The sequence below is a fragment of the Dysidea avara genome, chromosome 4, assembly GCF_963678975.1.
Source record: "Dysidea avara chromosome 4, odDysAvar1.4, whole genome shotgun sequence".
In the NCBI taxonomy this organism is placed as follows: Eukaryota; Metazoa; Porifera; class Demospongiae; order Dictyoceratida; family Dysideidae; genus Dysidea; species Dysidea avara.
Window position 1 is genome coordinate 10699960 of NC_089275.1, and position 16196 is coordinate 10716155.

A 16196-nucleotide genomic window follows, 5' to 3' on the forward strand; every position below is an offset into this window, starting at 1 on the left:
AATCTTCGCAACATGTAGATTGTGGGTTGTAGCCAAAGTGTATGAACTGTGGATATGTAAAAGGTGTCCAGCTAATGTGATAGTGTCCAAAGGACATGTATATACGTTGCCAAAGTGCAGCGTAATATGCATGAGTTACTTTGTTAAGGTAGCTTGTGCGACCCTGTGTATGGTGTGCTAATAATCTGTGTAATGTGAGTTAGTTATAAATTACAGTAAATGGCTACCTTGGCGTATTGTGCTTATACATGTATACATGTACATCCTTCAACCTTGGCCATCAAATTGATAAATCCCTTGCTGTTCAGGCTTGGGGGTAAACTTTCTCAGAAGTATATAAGTGCAACACACCTCATAGCCATAGGTTATATATTGTATATACCAACTAACATATTTACACACCCTGTATAAAATTAATGTCAGATGCTATGTTCTCAAATTATCTATACATAGAGCTTAAAAGGTCATGTAGTATGAAAATTACTATGTTACCACTTAAAATCATAAGTGATGATATGTGACTAAAGGGTGTTAAGACAGCCTGATAGTGACGTATTTGTGGTGAGATTATACTGGTTTCTTAGTCAACTATGATGTCATCTCTGACATGAATAAATAGCACAGACCAACATCGCTATTTCATAGTAGAACGAAAGAACCGTCAGGTAGATATCTTTATGATAAATCACTGTTGAAGGTACATGACTACATAATTATGTATTGTGTCAATATTGTATGCATCTGTAACTATCTCTAGCTTGCATGATGTACAGTACTGCTAAATACTTTAAATCATAGTTTCATTTTCATTATATTTAAATATTATGTCAGTGTTGTTAAACACTGTATTTGTGTCTCAAACATTTACGATATTTTTTGCAGGTATTTCCCAAAGATAGTTTCGCAGTGGTACAACCATTTTATACAAAAAAAAAGAGTTGGAAAGTACTGAGAGCAGCACACCCAATTATTAGTAAAGTAAGTATACACTAGATATGTTAAAATAAGGAACAGGAATTGCTGAAAAACCTACAAAACAAGAAGAGATCACTTGTGTAAAATCTGCAAGATAAATAGTTATGTCATGCAATGTCACAAATTCCTATTTTGACTCTGCTTACGTACTTTGCATGAAGCTGTCAGTCTTTGTGGGTTCACTCCATGTAACCACGAGCCTTGCTGATTTGCACCAGCAATCTTTTGTTTTATAGGTTTTTTTCAGTAATTCCTATTCCTTATTCCTTATTCATTAGCTATGTGTGTTTCCAGTCAGTATCTGATAGCTAGTGCATTATACTGAATAAATCCGAAAATTGATATTTTGAAAAGTACATAATTATAATATAGTTATCCGATACAAGGCTTGCAACACTGCACACATGTTATGCATGCAGTGCATGCATAAAGAAGCTTACAAGTGCTACATATTAATTATCACCACCGGCCACAGCTAACACTTCACTGTACACTACCGTATATAAATATAAGAAGTTCTGCCACAGTTGGGGAGAAGACAACAGGTGTTTGATGTAACGCACCTCACAGCATGTATATGTAATTATGTACAATAGTGAACATACTACAGCATACTTCTCAGAGTTGTAAAGGGAAGACTCACATTATAGACTACTGTTACACATACTCTCTTGTTTGCTTGTGCCATAACTTAATCTGATTAGATACATCGAATTATATAAGGGAAGACTAGCGACCAGTGACTGATGAAATTGTGCGATTGGCATGGCTTCCAACATCTACAAATGATCACGAAGTAGGCACTGGAAAAATGATGATTTTGATATGGAGATGAGACTAAACTCTTTGCACTGTATAGCTCTGATAGAATGTGAATGATGCTTTACAGACTCTCACAACATATGATTGTCTTACCAAATCACTGTGACTGAAGAATACCAACCAGAAAGCAGTCTTTCTCCATGCACACACAAAGTACCATATATGTACATCTTATAGCAGAATAGAGAGTTGACTATGCACATTATTCAATGTCAAATACAGTGTAAGTTGCTTCCAACTATCAATTAACAGAAATCCAAGGTGGTCATTTTTCTTTATTTTCAGCTGTGTTCTACCCATTATACAACATTACAAATGAAGAACAGTATAAGAAGCACCTCTGCAATCAATCCAGTCACTACAGAAATTATGACTGAATGCATGCCCCAACCATCAATTAACTGAAATGCAAGGTGGCCATTCCACTTTGTCTCCAGCTGTGTTCCGCCCATTCTACAGTCTGTGTTGTGGAAAAAGAAAGGTACAAGAAGAGCTCTGTGATCAATCCATGGAACTTACTTAGTAAGCACTGAAGCCATAACAAATTGACACACATATATATGCGGTAGCAGGGAAAGAAATAGGACACAAAGGAGGACAATGGCAAGTCCATGATGCATGTATTGTAGCTGCTGTGGTTGGCAAAAAGGCATGTCTCGGGCTGAAGTAACGTTTAACATCTAGTTAAGAAATCCAGTCCATAGTCTTATCGAAAATCGAGTTACACTTGGCTGAAAACATCAGTTAGCCAGCAGAAAATTTTGCTGAACAGAAGATGTTTAAAATTTTATTAAAACATTTGGGGGAGTTTATGGGTCTAACCAATACTGCCAAACTGTCATGAAAGAAAATTAAGTTTTTGGGTGATATTTTGGGGCAAAAAGCAAGCTCAAACCTCCATGATCCTACTAGCTACCATAGCACCTCGATTATAGAAGTAGCTACCTCTTAACATCAACTACAGTGTATGGGTTTCTTTCTTTAACTTAAAGACATGATGAAGTTTAGAATGTGACTATTAGCTTACTGTCTGACAACAGTAGCAATGTTGATATTGAACCCTACCTCCACCACTTTCTGTTCATTATAGAATAGCTAATAGTGATGATATTGAAGTTTACTTTTCACCATGACTGGATAACCATACTTATACTCTACACATTCACACCACAGAGTCATGCCACTTATTTGTTACGAGTGGATTTCTAGAGATGTGCACAAGCCACTGGGAATATTCTGGCACCTTGCATGGAAAGCCACTGGTTAGCTGGAATATGAAGCTTGGACAGCTGCTCACTAGGTTTATTTCTTTTAGTTTGTGTGGTCAAAGTGGTCTTGAGGGCCCTACATATAAAGGGTGGAGACTCCATATGACCTGCTTTGCCATTTTATGTTGATATACAAATTGCCTTCCCACCTATATACCACCTCCATCACCCTTCCACCACCCATAGTCATGTGCTTGTGTTATAGATATGGTATATAAGATATTTGTTGGAGAAGAGAGTACCCAACTACCATATACACCATTCCATACAGTATGGTAGTAAGTAGGATCATGGATCATGCAGAACTGGGCTTATCCAACCAAAAATATCACCCTAAAACCAGCCTCAATTTCTCTTCATTGTATTGGTTAGGCACAACCAAGCCCAAAAATGTCTTCAGGCTAGGGTTGGGTGGTACTGGTATTTTCCACTGGCAATTATTTCAATAAGGTGACTGTGCGATAATTGCAAGTATTGCCATGCTATGTGGTAACAACAGCACAGAGAAACATGCATTTTTAAATATTTATGTGATTTTATCATAATTTAAGTACAACATAGGAAAGTACAAATGAAAACACAAATACAAAACCTAGGAAAGATCACAAGTGCTTATACAAAAACATCAGTATAAATGCTGTAATGATAGTTAAAAGTACACAAGTTCTAATACAAAATCATGAGTAAACGCTGTAAAGTACCTGCACTACCTGGGAAAGATTACAAGTTTTTTGATAAAAACACAAGTTTGTTCACTTTGTCTGGTGAAAGACATACATGAAGATGATTTGCTATGTAACCAGCATTACTGAACACCTGTTCAGAGGGGACACTAGTAGCACATGCACACAAGTACTTGGGGGCAAGTTGTGCTAGTATCGGAAAATGTTTTGCTTCAATATACCACCACTTGAGGGGATCTTAGTCTGGCTCCAAATCTGCTATATCTTCATATCGTGACATCTCTCTTTGTACCAATTGTTGATGTGTTCTGCAGTCACCACTTCGTGGAGGCATGATTCTTTTAAGAATAGCACCAAGTTTCTTTGTTTTCTTTGGTGATGGAACAACTGCAGTAGCATCAGAATCGTCATTCTATTGTGACCATCTGTTAAGCCGAAATATCCTCAGTTCATCTTTAACTTGAGCCAGAGCTCATTCTGTATTACTCAAACATCTTGCTTTAAAGCATGGGTCAAGGTACCTGTAAGTACACTTGTCTAGCAAGTCAGACACTTCTTCTGCTACATAATATATTTGAATAAAATCTCCTTCATTTCTTTGCTGAGGGAACTGTCTTCAGCTGATACAACAAGAACTTCATCTACAATATGTTTAAGCAGTGGCCGCACAACAGAGATAGTAAGGTGTTTCTCTCCAGACAGTGCATCCGTGAATTTTAAAACAGCAGCCACAATTTCCAAAACTAAAAATTCCTGCATGTGATGCCAGTTCTTATGGTCTTCAGCCAACACTGAAGTAATGGCTTTTTGTTGCTCCAAAATTCTATTAATCATCTGAAAGCTGGAACCACACCATGTCGTAACATCTGAGATTAGCTTGTGCTGGTCAATGCCAAGCTGAATTTGTTTCTCCCGTAAGTCCCTGTTCTTCTTCCAACTTCTATTGAAAACTGCAACTAACGAATGACATCTTCCTTTAGCCCTCTGTATTCTGTCCATCTGTATGGCTTTGTTGATACAAAGATCCAAATTGTGCCCAAAGCAGCTGATCCCCATCCAGTCCAAAATATAGAATGCTGAAATTTTGACCCATTATCAGTTGTTGCACATATCAAATTGGCTGGATCAAGTTCCCAATTTGCCAGTATATCTTCAACAGCTTCTGCCAGGTTTTGTCCTGTGTGGTATTGTAAAACAGGCACTGTATCAAGACAAAATGTCTTCAATTTCCACTTATCATCAATAAAATGAATTGTAAAACTCATGAATGGGTGCCTTACACAGCTCATCCACAAATTTGTAGTCACTGCATAGAACTGGCCTTGGTAACTGCTGGCTTCACAACACCGTCTCTCACTGACTGTACATCCTGGGTATTTCTTTCTCAGAAAAATAATTTCTTGAAGGTCAGGTATACTTCGGATCAAAAATGTTTACCATCTTCTGAAAACCTGGTTTCTCTACAGTGTAAAAGGGCTGCATATCTTTAGCAAGAAAATAAGCAATGGCATGATCCAGTTCTTTAGCTCTCTTCGAACCAGCCTCATACCATATACCTCTCTGGATAGCTTCCCCAATTGTAGGCTGATTGGCTGGTCTTTGTGCTGATATATTTCTGGGTGATTATCTTGAAAATGTGAGAATAGCTAAATTGCTTGTGTTCGATCACTTTGCTAAGACAGACTTGTGACAGTGGCGGCATATTGGTTTGTTAATTTCCGTAAACAGATGTTCCGTTTTCATCACCTTTCAGACCAAAGTGTGCCCACACTTTGCTGGTGGTATGTGGCTTCTTCACCAATATGTGTCCTTTGGTATTATCTCCTTCTTCTGCCACTTCTACCAGTTCCCTGTCCGCCATTTTAAAACTATTGTGATGTTTAAAATAATTATGCATGCGCATTGTATTGCGGTATTGCATATTATTGCACAAACAGTATTATCTTATCACACAAACGGTATTATCGCTGGCTCTGTTTGTATTAAGATTTTAGTACCGCCATGTTTTCATACCACGGTACTACGGTATTATTGAAATACCACCCAACCCTACTTCAGACCAACCCTAAACCCTTCCAAAAAGTTTCTATGGAATTTAAAAAAAATTCTATTTAACAGAATTTTATTCTGACTAACTGATGCCTTCAGCCAAGCATACTTCGACAATGGATATAGCTATGGGCTTGATTTCTTGACTGTTTGACGTCACTTCCCACCAAGATGTACCTTTTCACCAGCCACAGTATGTACAATACACGCATCATGGACTTTCCTTTGTCCCCGTTCTTTTTGCTCACAATCCAAGGTGTTCATTTATTCACGATAGTGCATTAGTGGCTTCCTGCTAATAATTTATTTAGTACGTGCTGCTTGACTTTCTGTGCTGGCTGGTATGTTTGTTTCTTGTGTATTTGAGTTCAAATGATTATTTTCAGCATAATGTTCAACCCCTAACACAGCATTGCAAATGAAGAACACTGTGAGAAGGACCACTGCAAACAATTCAGTCACAACAAAAACTTGGGACAATTCCCGTTACAATCGTAGGGAAGCTATCCCGAGATGTTATTGTGAATCAACACCTTGCACTGTCAGCAAAGATAAATGGTACACAAAGGAGAACATGGACAAGTTCACGAAGCATACATTGTACATACTGTGGTATGTCAAAAGGCACCTGTAAGGCTGAAGCAACATCAAACAGTGAATAGTAAAGCCTGTAGCCTTATCCGTTATCGAGTTACACTTGTCTGAAGGCATCAGTCAGTCAGTCAGTCAGTCAGGCAGTCGTCAGTCAGAAAATCCCACTGAATATTTTTTTTAAATGTAGCAACATATTAGTAGCTTTTCAGGTTGTACTGAAGGAACATTTTGGCTTGGTTATACAGGCTGTCCCTAACCAATACTGCCAAGATACTTTAAAGGTATTGTGAGGCTGGTATTGTGAGGCTGGTTTTAGGGTGATATTTTTAGTCAGAAAATCCCAAACCTTTATGATCCCTAGCATGCACTAATTTTGTACTGTGTGATAACTCTGGAATTGAAACACCAAGTACGTACTATAGCATGTAATGGGTTAATTGTGAAGGGAAAATTTTCAAAGAGCAGCTGGTAAAATTAATTTCGTAGGTTTTATTTTCAAACACTCAAATACTGTGTGAGCACCTACAAAAATAATTTTGCTAGTGAGCAATTAGCTAAGCGGACTGTTATCAAAATGGCTACATGTAACAATACAAATGATAAGGGGATATCATGTCTACAATGAAATATAGAAATTTTGTTCTGCAGACAAGACTGAAACAACGAGAGTATGAATTGTTGCACATGCCCATGTGCAGAGGGAATCTTGAGCCAATCCAGCTGCTTACTAGAAATTGGCTTGGAATAACAATGTATAGCCATGACATGCCATTGCAATTGTAGTTTAGTTTAATACACACTTCTGTAAACACATGCTTGCTGAATACAATGTCATACTATATAATGGGTTATTTTTAAAGGAGTTTAATTTTTGAATTATTCAAAGAGCTGTCAGTGGTTTTTTGAAAATTTAACTCTTCGAAAAATGCTAATTGTGCACAGTCAATTTAAACTTTTATGTAGCTAGCTAAGGCTGAAACTCGTTCAGTGCTCGCTACCATGTGTATGAACTTGTACTTGAAATTTTAACCAAATATCCATCTTGATAAACATCAGCCAATATTAAGTCACCAACTAGCACAGTTACTGTAGTTTTTGTGCTACTTCATAAATTAATGTGCATTTGTATTCAACATACAACCTATAGTACAATATGTATGTATGTATGTATGTATGGTTTTGTATTTCATACAAGTTGTCATTGATACATTCTTGTTGTACAGAAACCAAGCCACCATGAGTGAAGAAAATGAACGCAAATCATGCTTAGGAAGATCCTTCCAGTTGGGAATGCTTTATGACTGCTTTACAGATCAGCTCATACCAGGAACTAGCCTCTGGGGTGCTGAAGTTATTAAGCAAGCATCATTATCCAACAATGAAGTTAGCTCTGGTTACGAGATTATAAATACCAATACCGTGAATGAAAAAGGTTCTTCATTTGGTTTGGACAGTGAGCTAAAATTGAGCTTGCTTGCAGGTTTGGTAAAAGCATCAGGATCAACTGAATGTATTTGCAATTTTACCACTACTTCAAATACTGCTTACATTACCATCAGACACTGGACAGCTTGCAGGTATGAATATCTTCAGATGGAAAAGATGCACAGCATGCAATATTCCAAAAATTCAAAAATTGCCACACATTTTGTACTCGCAATTTTGCATGGATTTGAAACTGCATTAATGTTTAGTTGCACGATCAGTGACGAAGATAAAAAAGAGGATATAAAAACAATTATGACTACTGTGGCCAGTGCAATAGCTAAAAACGAAAACTTAGACAAATACAAAGAGAAAATCAGCAAATGGAATTGCAAGATTTACTGTGACATTCCTCCAAATTTTACAGCTGCGAGTGCTAAAGATGCAATAGAATTTTATAAAAATCTGCCTGCTTATTACAGCAACAAAAAGCCTTTGCAAATAAGAGCACAAATGTTTCCTCTTGTAAAGCTATTTACAAAAGCTCCAAAAGTTTTGCAAAATGTACCATTGTCCTATGTTGATCAAATTGAAAATATACTGATAGCACTTGACCATCAACACTTTGAAGCAGACAAATTAATTAAACGGTACACTAAAGTTTATTCTTTTTTACCAGAATTGCATTCACAAATATGTCAGCATAGAGACATCATAAAAACATTTAAATGTCGCATTGCCGAACAATTAGCAATTTTTTTACCACATGTATGCCGAGGAAGCATTGACCATTCAGAGATACAGAAGATGATAGAAAATGCTTTATCGTCTCCATTTAATCCTGAAACAATTTCAAATTGGCTACAATCTCAAAACAAAATGTTGATGCAGCTTGAAACTCTTATACAGCACTGCGATTGCATACCTCTAGTTAGGACAAAAGCTGAATTTGAAAATCTTGGTTTATCAACTGTATTTTGCTTTAACATCTCATTCATCCAACAGGATACAACACAATTAGATAACATGGTGAAGTATTTGCATTTTCAAGAAAATGATACCAAAAGCATTTCGGAGCATAATCCATGGTACCAAAATGAACAATTTTTAAGTAGTTTACATCTTTGCATTAAAAATTTTAAGCAATACTATGTGGAAAACCATGCAGAAGTTGGAATAGGCTATATTATGTTGCTAAATGAAAATATATTTAATGATAACATTTCCATAGCTGATCAGGAAAAGGTTGAGCAAAACGCAACAATGTACATATATCAAAGTGGTACAGTTATAGGTACCCTGCCCCCCAGCACTCCTAGTGTACCAACTGTGGAAAAGAAAACATACGACAGCATTTCACTGCAATGGTCACCACCAGAATGTGGCACCCAGATAATTTTATCCTATACCATAACTTATAAGAGGGAAGGAGAATTAAATTGGCAACAAAAAGTCCTTGACAATGATTGCACTTGCGCAGAAATGAAAGGATTAATGTCTGATTCTCTTTATTTGTTTAAAGTGACTGCCACTTTTGATACTGACACACATATAACTAACACAGACAGCACACGTATTAGAACTATAGCTCTTCCTGTAGCTCACAGGACTAAACAAAATGCAAGTCTCGCAAAGTTTGTTAAAAATATACCTCCAGCAATTTATCAGATAAAAATGAACCAGGATATGAAGAATCAAAATGATATGATTTCCTGGTGCTCATTTGGTAAAAAGCCAGCTATTGCATCGAGAAAAAAAGTTTTAATAGTGGTAGGTGCAACTGGTGCAGGAAAGACAACTCTTATAAATGGAATGGTCAATTACCTTTTCAAAGTTGATTGGAATGATGATTTCCGTTTTAAACTAGTAATTGATGAAGGTGGCCATACCCAAGCAAAAAGCCAGACAACCTGGATTACAGCTTATACGTTCTACAAAACAGAAGGCTTGTCAATTGATTATAACCTTACCATCATAGATACACCTGGATTTGGAGATACAGCTGGATTAAAGCGTGACAAGGAAATTACTGATCAAATACGAAACATGTTCTCATCAAAAGGTGCATATGCAATTGATCAGTTGGATGGAATTGGCTTCGTAGTGCAGTCATCTTGTGCACGTCTCACTCACACCCAAAGATACATATATGATTCAATTTTGTCAATATTTGGCAAAGATGTTAGCGAAAACATTTTTGTCATGACAACCTTCGCTGATGGCCAGCTTCCTCCAGTATCAAAAATGCTGATATTCCTTGTCTAAAATACTTCAAATTTAATAATTCAGCTTTGTTTGTGAATTCTAGTAACACAGAAGTTTCGGAAGCTGCAAACTTTGACAAAATATTTTGGGATATGGGATATAGCTCATTTGAGCTATTCTTTAAAAGTTTTGAACGGATACAAACTAAAAGTTTAACCATGACACGGCAAGTTCTAACAGAGCGTCAGCAGCTTGAAGTAGCAGTTATTGGTTTCCAAGATCAAGTCAAAATTGGCTTATCAAAATTGAAACAAATGCAGGAAGAAGAGAGAATTTTACTCAAACACAAAGCTGATGTGGAAGCGAATAAAAATTTTACATACGAAATTGATGAAGAGGTTCCAGAAAGGATTACAATACAGAATGAATTTGTTACTAACTGCCTAAAATGCAATTATACATGTCATTATCCCTGTGGTATTGCTCATGATGAACGAAAGCATGGATGCGCTGCTATGAAGGGCTCAGGTAAAACTGCATATTGTGATGTATGTCCAGGTGGCTGTGGATGGCGAGAACACTACAACAAAAATTATAGAATAATAACAACTAAGAAAACAGTCACCAAAACTGCTAAAGATCTTAAAAATAAATACAATGTTGCCTCTGCAGGAAAAAAAGCAGTAGAAAATATGGTTAAAAATATTGAAGAAGCACTTGAGTATGTGCATGATGAAATTTTAAAGAAAGTCAAAATTACTCAGCAATGCTTACAGCGCTTAGATGAAATTGCCCTGAAACCTAACCCTTTAACAGAAATACAATATATAGAGCTGCTTATACGGTCAGAAGAACGTGACGCCAATGATGGCTACCAAGATCGAGTTGCTTTCTACAAAGATGCACTAGATCAAGCTAAAGTAATGGCTGGAGCACAGTCATTTGATGTAGAGGAATCTTTAAAAGCAAAGCAGAAAGAGGGAAGTAAAGATAGTAAGGGATGGCTTCAAAGGTTAACATGGTGGAGGTGAAACTTTATTATATGCATGCAGGAAGACCCATTTCGTCATACCAAACCTCATCCAATAACTTTTATGCATATACACTAAGCTTTTATACACTTATAGTTATTGTACAACTTTTTCAACTTTTTTCATCATTATTTTTTCATACTGTTAATATAAATAAAGGAAGGTACTTTCCAAATAATTGTGTGACCTAATCTGCAAGAACCTCACATATTTGCACTTTTTTTTGTTGCATATTCTGTCATTTATCTAGATATGGTGAACAACGTTTCAGTCCTAGACGTTGAGAGGTTCAGAAGCTATTGTAACAGCACTTCTACAAAGTGATAACAACAAAGAGAGCAGTTTGTGCAGTGATAATGGCAAGCAAACTTATCTCATCACCACCCTCATCACTTTTCATCCCACTGCCTCAAATTTTATCATTTGCTGCTATCAATCAAGTTAACCTGTATTTTGATACTGAAAAGATTGACTATGATCATTTTACAGGACAGAAAACCTCGCTTGCTGCTCAAAAAAAGGCAGTATTAGGTTGGCATCAATTATGCTGGCATAATTTTAGGCGAGATAAAAGGCATATATATATATATATATATATATAAAATGCTAGCATAATGAAGTTTATATGTTTCTGTCAGACCAACAGTGCTGGTCACTGTAAAGCTTTAATAACATGATGTGCAGCATAATGGAAAAGTTTCCACCACAATATAATTTTCTGCTACAACAGTCACAGAGTCATGGGCTGACGGGACATGAAGTAATTCTTGACAGTGAGTAGAAAAGCAGTCTTTAGACCAATCTTAAACTAGATTGAGTTGATGCTTTTCATTGTGGGTTTGAGATTTTAAGTCATGCATGCAATCATGTGACAAGGTATAGCAAGACAGTCTAATTCAGCTAGTACATTAATCAGTCTCTGCAGGACTGACGTTGAGACTTTCTAATAAAACTGTCAAACACTCTAATAGAACAGTCACTGCAATGATTGCATGTAATAGATAGAAAGAGAACCTTAAATGTTTCTCATCCCAGGAGGCCAAAGTGCTCATGACATGGTGTTGCAAATGCAGGTAGATAATATACTAAACAACTGTAAAAATCACCTACTACAACTCATGTTCATGCAATGAAGACCACTCGGAAACTACTGTAGCTGTATCACGTTTCTACACATGTACACAAAACAAAAACAAAATGCCTAACAGCTTCTGGAGGGCTAGATACCACAGCAAAATTCCTATCAATGTTGACCTAGACAAACTCTAAAGTTGCCCAAATACTTCCCTGTCTTTTGGACCAAGTACTCCAAAGTGTCCCATGACAGAGCAGGCATATGACTCCATATCTGAAAAGCAGAAACGTGAGCACTATAGGGAATAAATTTGGGGATACCAAAAGCATAATAGGGAAATTTTAGTTTATGGCTAAAAGGCTGTAGCTAATATTTGTAACCAGATTTGCAAAAGGTACCTTTTTACACACAAACTTTGACACATTTTTGAACTTTGAAGCTTCATAACTTTTTGATCATTTCATATAATTGCCTGACATTTTCCATGAGTGTAGCTACAGTATCCAGCTACATTTTGATACTAAGGGTAAGAAGTCAGGAGTTACATCATTTTGTTGCTGGTATGTAAAATGTGTGGAAAAGGTACCTTTTCGCAAATCTGGTCACAATATAATTACAGATATCCTGCAACTACTAACAGTGTTTCGGGGAATTTCAATTGTCTAATAAAGCAGTCATAGGCTTGAAGATTAGTTGATGCTATACATGTATGTGGTAACCTCCAATGCATTTGTAGCATCCAAGGAGTAAAATGACTGGTTTTAGCCAAAATTATTGTTAAAAGTGACTTTGCTATCTATCTATCTATCTATCTATCTATCTATCTATCTATCTATCTATCTATCTATCTATCTATCTATCTATCTATCTATCTATCTATCTATAAAAAATATGAAATTTGCATATTAAAACTGTGCTTTAAAAACTGTCCTTAAGGGGACTTTTCACAAGCAGCCACCAATTCTCTAAGATGATAATCAATTATAATACCTTCACATAATTTCACATTTTAAGTTTTGTTGATATCCTTAAATTAGGTCTAAGAGTAGAAATCTAAACTGTTTTTGAAGGAATGGTTTTCTTAGAGACAGTGTAGCATGCTAAAGGACCACCTTTAGCAATGAGAGTCACACAGTGGAGTTTGATTAAGCATGCAGCAGACATGAATGTCCATCTGGGAGGTCTGCAGGTATTCCCATAGGAAATTTTGCAAAGTTGAAAAGCTTTTTTTAAGATATAAATATGAATGTTCTATTAGAGTAGTTGATTTCTCTATTAGAGTATCTTGTTTCTTTGATATAAAGCAATGACCAATAATAGTGGGAAGGGCATAGTTTCCATGGTTCTGCTACCAATTTTATTATACACTGGTGGAGATGCATTAATTTTACTGTACTTTTGGATAATGTAGGAACACTACTACCTGTTTTGCCTGTGTAAACAAGGGCTTGCTAAATGCTTGAATAATTATAACACCTAATTAATATAGTACACACCTTCGTGATCTTCTTGCAATGCCTGCTTATGTCTTTTCAATCATGTTGGATTTGCATGTAATAACTTGTATACAGTACTGTATATGTACATAACATAAGTAGTTTTTACAGTTTTCTACCATACTTTTGGTACTGCATGATAGAAGAATTTATTTAACTTTTAGTCACAGATTTAATTAGTATAATAATCACACACATTTTAGTGCATTTTTGACTGTTAAAAGTACAATTATTCCTTAATTGTACTAATGTGTGTGTGGATGCCTACTGTAATCACATAGTGAATGCCCTTCATGCTTTGTACTGCATATAGTCATGCAGTTCTGTGTGGCCATGAAGTTCTTACTGGCCATGGTTTGTTATTGTGATTGCAGCCAATGAGATAACAGAATTACAGAAGCCATTTAAACATAACATAACCAATCAAATTGGTTAACATAAGGTGCAACAACTAGTAATATTATAAGTAGTAGCCAATCAAGTTCAAAAGTCATTAAGTGCTAAAAGAATGATGTTGCCACCATGTGATTTTACATCACTTGCACTCATTATTGGGATTAATGTATGGCAAACTATATCAATATGTGATTAGGAAAATAGTTCACTCGGTGTATTAAATGATGCTAGGTTCACTATGCTGAACTGCACAGTGAGTGTGTCTGTCTGTTTGTCTATCTTCTGTCTGCCTGCCTGTCTGTCTGGGTGTGGGTGCATGTGTGCGTAGCAATCCTAATGATGCAATCTTTAAGTTAATATTTTCATTTGAATGTTCAGATTTCTTTTAATTGCCAGCCTACGTATGTCAATGTGAATCTATCTAAACTTGAAATACCTTATGGTTATTTCAGTGGCAGCAATTTAGATCAGAAGTTATCGGAACTTTAAACCTCAAGCTCCGTACAATGTAGTATACATATGACTGGATTAAAATTCTTGGCCAGAGATCAAAAGTGGCAACCGAATAATGGTTGTAATAGTATGGAATGATGGTAATGTCAAAAGGTTTTTATTGGACAAGAAAAACGATAATCTTTACTAACACAGGACTTCAATTAAGTGTCAGCTCTGTGAAAACATCTTAACTTTCATGCACTTTAAAAGTTGTTTTTGCACTACATATATAGCAAACATGATACCATCAGCTTGTTAATAATTAAAGTTGTTTATGTCCTATCAACACAAATGATATCATTCCAGTAACTTTAAGGCCAACTGTTTTTTCCCCTGTATAGATACAACTGATTTTAGTTACAAAATACACTTGTAACTGGTGGATTGAAATCTAATATGTACTATACACAATGAGAGGAGTTATTAGTTTCAGAGTCCAAAATCAAACACATAATTGTATATAAACATAAAGATGTATACTTGTGCCATAAAGCACCTGTAGTTTGTCTTAATATTATAACTGGTCAATTAGACACTGTATATCACATACCTTATACGTACATACTGATGTGCGTTCACCATATTTTTCAGGTTAAACTCATGATTTTAGTTGGCAGTAGCCTAGGAATGAAAAATGTTATTAAAAGTCATCAAGACTGTTGTTACGGAAATGAATATGAATGCAATTATACCCATACAACAAGATCACAAGAACAACAAATATGTATCAATAGTTTTGTAAACACACTTTACCACAATGATGAGAAAATAACAAGTGGTTAACTATAACATGTAGTTTAGCTACAAAAACCACCCAGCAGAGCATTCAGCTACAAACAAGTCACCCTGTAGAGAGTTCAGTATTAAACAAGTCACCCTGTAGAGAGTTCAGTATTAAACAAGTCACCCTGTAGAGAGTTCAGTATTAAACAAGTCACCCTGTAGAGAGTTCAAATCACTCTGTAGAGAGTTTTAACTACCTTCACTGCAAACAAATCGCCCTGTGAAGAGTTCAGCTACAAACAAGTAGATAGTTTGGCTACAACAAGTCATTCTGAAGAGAGTCCAGGTACATTGGAAGTCACTCTGTAGAGAGGTCAGGCACAAACAGTTTATTGTAGAGATTTTTCTACAAGCCAGCCAAGTTGTGAGCCAATCTGTAGGAGAGAGGACATATGTGATAATTTTCATACAGTATTAAAAATTATAATTACAAAAAATATCCACAGAATTCAGCTCTTGCTCTCTTCCTCCTTTCTGTAATAAAGAAAAGACAAGTAAACTCCAAAGCTGGCCATAGCTGGCTTACAAATACTAAAAGAAGCGATATCTATACCAAAATAGCCAAGCTGTAAAAAAAAGGGTGCGGCCTCCAAAAAAGCCAGGATGAAAAAGACGTGAAATCAAAGGTGGCAGTTAAGAAATGGCTGTGATGGTAGGTTAATGGCAAGAAATCTAATAACAACAATTCAGGTGAATTTGGTGGTGAATCCTAGTCAAACTTGGTGAAGGCAACAAAAAATTCAGTGTGTCATTATTAATTTTTTGCCATTAACCTATCATCACGGCCATTTCTTGGCCACCACCTTTGATTTCACATCTTTTTCACCCTGGCTTTGTTAGGGGATACACTTTCTTTCACAGCTTGGCTGTTTTGGTATGGATACTATAGCTACATCAAT

General features: G+C 36.2%; 2 protein-coding genes across 2 annotated transcripts; both read left to right on the forward strand.

Moving 5' to 3' along the window:
* Nucleotides 1–624: 624 nt before the first annotated feature.
* LOC136253545 (neoverrucotoxin subunit alpha-like) lies at nucleotides 625–10081 on the forward strand. Its single transcript, XM_066046213.1, has 3 exons — nucleotides 625–697; nucleotides 883–978; nucleotides 7615–10081. The coding sequence occupies exon 3, from the start codon at nucleotides 7628–7630 to the stop codon at nucleotides 10079–10081; it is 2454 nt and encodes an 817-aa protein (XP_065902285.1). The 5' UTR covers nucleotides 625–697; nucleotides 883–978; nucleotides 7615–7627.
* A 92-nt stretch (nucleotides 10082–10173) lies between these two features.
* LOC136253546 (uncharacterized) lies at nucleotides 10174–11052 on the forward strand. The gene has a single exon (XM_066046214.1). The coding sequence runs from the start codon at nucleotides 10174–10176 to the stop codon at nucleotides 11050–11052; it is 879 nt and encodes a 292-aa protein (XP_065902286.1).
* Nucleotides 11053–16196: the final 5144 nt, after the last annotated feature.